The sequence below is a fragment of the Magnolia sinica genome, chromosome 10 (genome assembly GCF_029962835.1).
Source record: "Magnolia sinica isolate HGM2019 chromosome 10, MsV1, whole genome shotgun sequence".
Taxonomy (NCBI): domain Eukaryota; kingdom Viridiplantae; phylum Streptophyta; class Magnoliopsida; order Magnoliales; family Magnoliaceae; genus Magnolia; species Magnolia sinica.
In genome coordinates, this window is record NC_080582.1 from 4007073 (window position 1) to 4013761 (window position 6689).

General features: G+C 43.3%; 1 protein-coding gene across 1 annotated transcript; it reads left to right on the forward strand.

The window, feature by feature from the left end:
- The first annotated feature begins 2448 nt into the window (after positions 1-2448).
- LOC131257805 (pentatricopeptide repeat-containing protein At4g02750-like) lies at positions 2449-4865 on the forward strand. Its single transcript, XM_058258717.1, has one exon. It carries the CDS (start codon positions 2817-2819, stop codon positions 4791-4793), a length of 1977 nt encoding a protein of 658 aa, XP_058114700.1. The 5' UTR covers positions 2449-2816; the 3' UTR covers positions 4794-4865.
- The last annotated feature ends 1824 nt before the right edge of the window (positions 4866-6689 follow it).

Below are 6689 nucleotides of genomic sequence, written 5' to 3' on the forward strand. Positions count from 1 at the left end.
TTTTCTTTTCATTAAATGAAAACGAATAAGGGCGACGTGAAACCATGCCATGCGATGGGCACTTGATTCGGTATTAACCCCTCCATTACCAAGTCGGTGGCGGAAAAGCTTTGTGAGCCCTACCATGATGTGCGTGTTTTATCCAGTCTATTTATTTTATTGTTTAGGGGATGAGACCAAATATTAAGCAGATCCAAAGCTCCAGTCGACCACACCACGGGAAACAGTTGAGATTGAACGTCTGCCATTGAAAACTTCTTGGGGCCATAACAATTTTAGATCAAGCTGACATTTGTGTTTTCCCTTTTTAATTCAGGTTTACTTGATATTATGAACAAGTTGGATGGCAAATAAACATTGCAATGGCACTCAAGAGGTCTTCAACAATAAGTGTTCAATCCTCACTATTTCCAATGGTGTCGTCCACTAAAGTCTTGTAAGAACATCGGTCCACGCAGGTGTTCATGTATAAGTATAAAGGGTCGTTTGAGATGCCTGTAATTTTTTGGTTGTAAACACGTTATACTTGAAAAGAGTTTCAGGTGTAATCAGTTTACATGTTATTCTGTTTGGCTTTTAAGTGGTAATTTGTTTACGGGTAAATAGATTGTGTGTTTGATTAGCATGTGAAGTGTTAACAAGTGAATAAAGTAAGTATTCATACCAGAGAGCTTGGGTGGTGAACCTTCCAAATTCTACAAAAATCACATAAGAAAGATTTGATTTTTTTTAGGGCCTCGAGAGGGCGTTAAAGCATGCACACACTAAATGGATTAGACGTCTTCCACCCATCATAGTGGGCTACAAATGCAATCTAGAAGTTTTTAATGGTGGATGTCCCATCCTTCCCTCATTTGGTTCATTTGATAATGGACGAACTGTTTTTTTAGGGCCACGGGAGAGCATCAAGGGAAGTACATGATGGATGGATTGGATGTACCATACATATTAAGGTAGGCCCTACATATCATGAGTGTATATTAACCATTGTGTTCTAATATGTATAACACATTTTTGGCAGTAAAGACTTTACCTATAATCTGAAACATGACTTTTTATTAGATTTCATATTACAAGTTGTAATTTGTTTACAGCTAGTAAAGCATTTACAAGCACATACATGCATCCAAACAACCCCTTTAATCAAATTGCGTGTAATCCCATTACAAGACTTTACAGGCGTCATGCTTTACTGGCACATACATGCATCCAAACAACCCCTTTAATCAAATTGCGTGTAATCCCATTACAAGACTTTACAGGCATCCAAACGACCCCTAAGATTCGGCAACCACCATAGCCTCCTCATACACAACTCTGAGGAAGCAAGATATTAGTATCTTGAATTCGGATCGTTTGCTCGTGGCAAGCAGAGATTTCATGCTTTCCAACATTGTGATTGGTCCATGTCTTTAGCACTACTGCATTTAATGCAGGCTATAATGATGTGGCTCAATTGCAACAGAGTACGATAAGTAAATTTGTAAACACTAGCTTTGAATCCAACCCTTGCTATAGCCCCTGTTTTTTGTGACATAAGTCAAGCTTGAATCTATCTCATTTTTGGGCTCATTATCTAAAATGAGTTAATGGATGGTCGATATGTTCAGGGGTGTACACAAATCAAGCTAGCTCAGTCAACTCGCTCGACTTGGCTTGAAAAAGCTCGAATCGGCTCGTTCAAAGCTGAATTCGATTTGAGTCAAGCCAGTTTTTACAACTTGAAAATGAGTTCGAGCTGGCCCCAGCTCGACTCTACTCGGTTCGATATGTAGCTCGAACCCAGCTCAACTTGGATTGAATTGGTTAGGTAGATATAAAAAGTTAAAAAAACCCTAGCATCTACCCCATTTTGTTTGAAAAAAGAACCCACTCATTGCCCGATTAGCTCCCTGCCTCCCTCTCTCTCTGCTCGTTCAGTCGTCTTGCCCGTCCAGCTCCTTACTGCCTCAATTTTTCTGCTCGTCCAGTCGTCCCACCCGACAAACAACGACCCACCAATCCTAGCTCTCCTCTCTCTATGTTCATCCAGTCGTCCCGCCCAACCAACAGCGACCCGCCAACCCTAGCTCTCCCTCTCTCTCTCTGCCTCTTTTTCTCTATGCTTGTCCAGTCGTCCTGCCCGACCAACAGCGACCCGCCAACCCTAGCTCTCCCTCTCTCTCTGCCTCTTTCTCTCTATGCTCGTCCAGTCGTCTCACCCAAACTCGGCTCGAAAAGTCGAACTCGAACTCTGACTCGAAAGCTCAAGCTCAAACTTGGCTCGAATTGGTCTGGTCTGCTGACCGAGCTGAGTTGAGCTGGAGATACTGGCTTCGTCACCGAGCCAAGCCAAGCTCGAGCTGGGCCTGCCGGGTTACCAAGCCGAGTCAAGCGGAGACCAGCTCCACTCGGTTTGACTCGATGTACACCCCTAGGTATGTTTAAAACACATCACGTACATCATAACCCCATCCGATCCACGTGATGCATACTGCGGTTGTACGTGAACTTTCCCAATCCGAGTACAAGTGGTGTATACAGCGGCCCAGAGAAGTTTTTAACGGTGGGTAGTCAATCACCGCTGTTTCCTGCGATGTGGTCCACCTAAGATTTGGATCTGCTTCAATTTTAGCATCATGCCCTAAAATGAGCTGTCAAAACGTATGGACGGCGTGGATATAAGTCACACACACATCACGGTGGGCCCCACAGTCACGGATCCACCGAAGCCGGAGCCGAAGCTGCTCCCTCTTTACTCTGCCTGGTGTTTACGTTTACGACGGGAGCGCTAACGGCGCAAGATAGCTAGATCCCTTCGCCGTTGCGAAAAAATCATGTGCCTCCCGACGTTCGCTCGCCGTTCTTCTAATCTTCTCGAAGTCCTTTCCATCATTCGACATTTCAGCTCTTCAAATTACTATTTTTCTTTCCACCCTGAACAAACGACGAAATTACGAAGAAACCACAACCCTGATATCTTGAATTTCGATCCTCGACCAATCAATGTAAAAATAACTAGCCTCTGTAGATGCCGTAAAATCAAAGAAGCGCGGAAACTGTTTGATGAAATGCCCCAGCGAGATGCCTTTTCTTATGCTTCGATGATCACCGTTTATCTCAAGAATGGCGATCTCCAGAAAGCCGAAAAGCTCTTCCAAGAGATGCCCGAAAGGAATGTTGTAGCCCAGTCGGCGATGATCGACGGCTACGCGAAAGCAGGCTGGATAGATGAGGCTCGACGGGTTTTTGACGAAATGCCGGAGAGGAATGTGTTCTCATGGACGAGTTTGATTTCTGGGTATTTGAGAATTGGGCAAGTTTGTGAAGCTCGTTGGCTTTTCAATCAAATGCCCATAAAGAACGTCCATTCGTGGACGGCGATGGTTTTGGGCTATGCTCGGAATGGTTTGATTGCCGAAGCACGGGAAATTTTTGATCAAATGCCGGAGAAGAATGTTGTTTCTTGGACCAGTATGATCAAATCTTACGTAGATAATGGTATGGTGGATGACGCTCGTAAGCTGTTCGATGAGATGCCCCACCGAAATTTATACTCATGGAATACAATGATTTTGGGTTGTTTAGATGACGGGCAAACAGCCCAAGCTATCCAATTGTTTGAATTAATGCCTCAGAGGAATGTGATTTCTTGGACGACCATGGTTACAGGTCTGTCTCGGAACGGATCAATAGAAATTGCACGAGAATTCTTCGATCGAATGCCACAAAAGGACATCGCAGCATGGAATGCAATGATCACGGCATGTGCAGATGATGGACGCATGATCGAAGCGAGCGAGCTTTTTAATTCAATGCCTGAAAGGAATGTGGTAACTTGGAATGCGATGATCGATGGGTATGCAAAAAATGGGCCTGAGAAGGAAGCGATGATTCACTTGGTTCATATGCTTCGCTCGAGCAATAGGCCAAATGAAACTACATTCACTAGCGTATTAACTGCTTGCGAGGGTGGAAGCGAAGTAACGCAAGCTCATGCACACGTTATACTGCTCGGCTTCGAGTCTGATACTTCACTAACTAATGCACTGATCACAATGTATTCTAGGAGTGGGGATGTTGGCTCAGCCCAGTTCGCTTTTGAGAGGCTCATGGGCAAGGACATTGTGTCATGGACGGCTATGATCTTAGCATACTCTAACCATGGGTGTGGCAACCGCACACTGTGTATCTTTGCACGTATGCTGCGGGCCGGGGCTGAGCCCGATGGGGTCACATTCATTGGCGTCCTATCAGCTTGTAGCCGTGCAGGCCTTGTCAAGAAGGGTAAACTGATCTTCAGCTCAATGAGTCGAGCCTACGGCTTAGAGCCGAAGGCCGAGCACTACTCTTGCCTGGTCGACCTTTTGGGCCGAGCAGGCCTCGTCGATGAGGCAAAGACTGTAGTCAGTCGAATGCCACCCAGTGAGCGGGATGGGGCTGTTTTAGGGGCATTGCTCGGCGCGTGCAAGCTGCATGGGGACGTCGAGGCAGCAGCCCAAGTAGGCGAGGAGCTGATCAAGCTCGAGCCCGGCGGCTCAGGTGCATACATGCTGCTGGCCAACGTGCATGCCGGGCGTGGGAAGTGGGATGATATGGCACTTGTGAGGAAGAAAATGAAGGAGAGGAAGGTGAGAAAAGTTCCTGGTTTTAGTCAAATTGAAGTTAAGAATAGATATCATGTGTTTTTTGTGGGGGATAGGGCTCACCCTCAGGTGAAAGAAATATATGAAATGTTAGAACAAGTGCTGCTACCACAAATGAAGGATAGGAGATACTTGCAAATGGTCCCATCTTTTACTTTTAAGAATTGAAGGGAAAATTGTAGTAATTCACACTAATACAACTCAATTTTGCACTATTAAATACCTAGTGTCCAGCTTTTATATATTTTTGTTATGGACCTTATGGTCAACGAAATAAACTAATTAAAATTTCAACAATTTAGTCTTTGTTAAGATCCCAAGGGTTTAATAGCATAGCTTGACATTTTGTCTTTTGACATATTAGTTAGGTTTTTAACATTTGGTATCAGAGCCACCACCATGTAGATTGGGCAACCTGGACCAAAGTGAAAGTCATGACATAGAGAGGGCTATTTAGACAACTAGAATGCAACTGCCATAAATGGGCTACCATGTAGATTAGGCAACATAGATTAGAGTAAAAGCCGCCATGAAGTAAAGAGGGCTATCTGGACAATTAGAGTGCAACTGCTATAAATGGGTTACCATATGGACTGGGAAATTTAGATCAGATTGAATGCTGTCATGACGTGGAGAGGGCTATCTAGACAACTAGAGTGCAACTGCCATAAATGGGCTACCATGTGGACCGAGTAACCTAAACTGAAGTGAAAGCTGCCACGACGTGGAGAGTGCTATCTAGACAACTAGAGTGCAACCGCCGGAAATGGGCTACTGCAGATGTTATGATCTCAGGGGTTTAATAGCTTAGCCTCACGCGTTCCATAAACCACCTTGGGGCTTTTGGCTTATTGGTTAGGTTCTTAACAGTCTCCTAAATGAATTTAGGGCCCGTTTCATTTTTCCAAATTCAGGGTAAATTTACCCTGTAAATAGCCAATTATTACCATGTCACCTGTTTGAAAATAAGAGGGTTTTCCCTCTTTGAAAAATGGTCCAAAATGACTGGCATAAATTTGTGGGCCCCACCTTCATGTATATGACATATCCGCATCGTCCATCTGTTTTACTGTAACATTTTGAGGCATGAATCGAAAAATTAGAAAAATCCAACATTCAAGTGGCCCGCACCGAAGTAAACAGTGGCTCCAAGAAGTTTTTAACGGTAAGTGTTTGATTACATTCTGTAGTGTGGTCCACTTGAACTTTGAATCTGCCTCATTTTTTGGCTCATACCTTAAATTCAGTTGGCATGATGGATGGACGGTGTGGATAATCCACATACATCATGGTGGGCCCCCCATATATTTGGCAGCCTCCTCCATTTTTGTGTTGAAAAAAGTAAGAGTCAAATCAACATAGGCAAAGATGAAGCTAATTCCCCAAGCAAATAATTATAACCCATTTCCACTGCATTTACCTGAGAAAATCAAACATGCCAGGTCAGGTGGGTTACTCAACTCTACATTGTGGGCCCGTGAATATGTTACTTTTTTAAATTAATTTTTTAGTTAATTATATTAATTATTTAAAAATCATGAAAATTTCATGTTCTAGTGTGAAAATGTCTTCACAAGGTTGTTAATGAATAGGGTCTAGGCTAGATGCAGCATTATCCATACTCATACCTATGTCAGCCCTGAAATGAACACCTATAGACACATCTACCTATTAAGGTGTTGACTACTCATTAGGGCATTGGATATCAATTTTTATATAGAAATTAAAATAAAACAATAATAAAAAATCCTACCACCATTTAACTCAAAAGATTAAATTTTATAGCAGAAAAAAAAAAAAAAAAAAAATTCGTTCAATTTTTTTTTTTAAAAAAGAGCATAATTTTCATTTAAAAATGGTGGAATGGGTGCTTTGATCGGAGGATAGGCCGGGCCTAGCCTAGACGGTTATCTTGTGGTCTGGGCCATTCTGGTGTTAGCTGACACTCTTCAGGCCCATATCAGCCCAATAACACGCCTGACCACCGTTATTACTCACTTGTCATGTGTATGATACGCATCCACCTCATCAGCATGCGTATAAGACACATTAAGGTTGATCCAG

Excerpts from the sequence above, each read along its gene's own strand:
- LOC131257805 (XM_058258717.1), top strand. The coding sequence starts at position 2,817 with ATGTGCCTCCCGACGTTCGCTCGCCGTTCTTCTAATCTTCTCGAAGTC.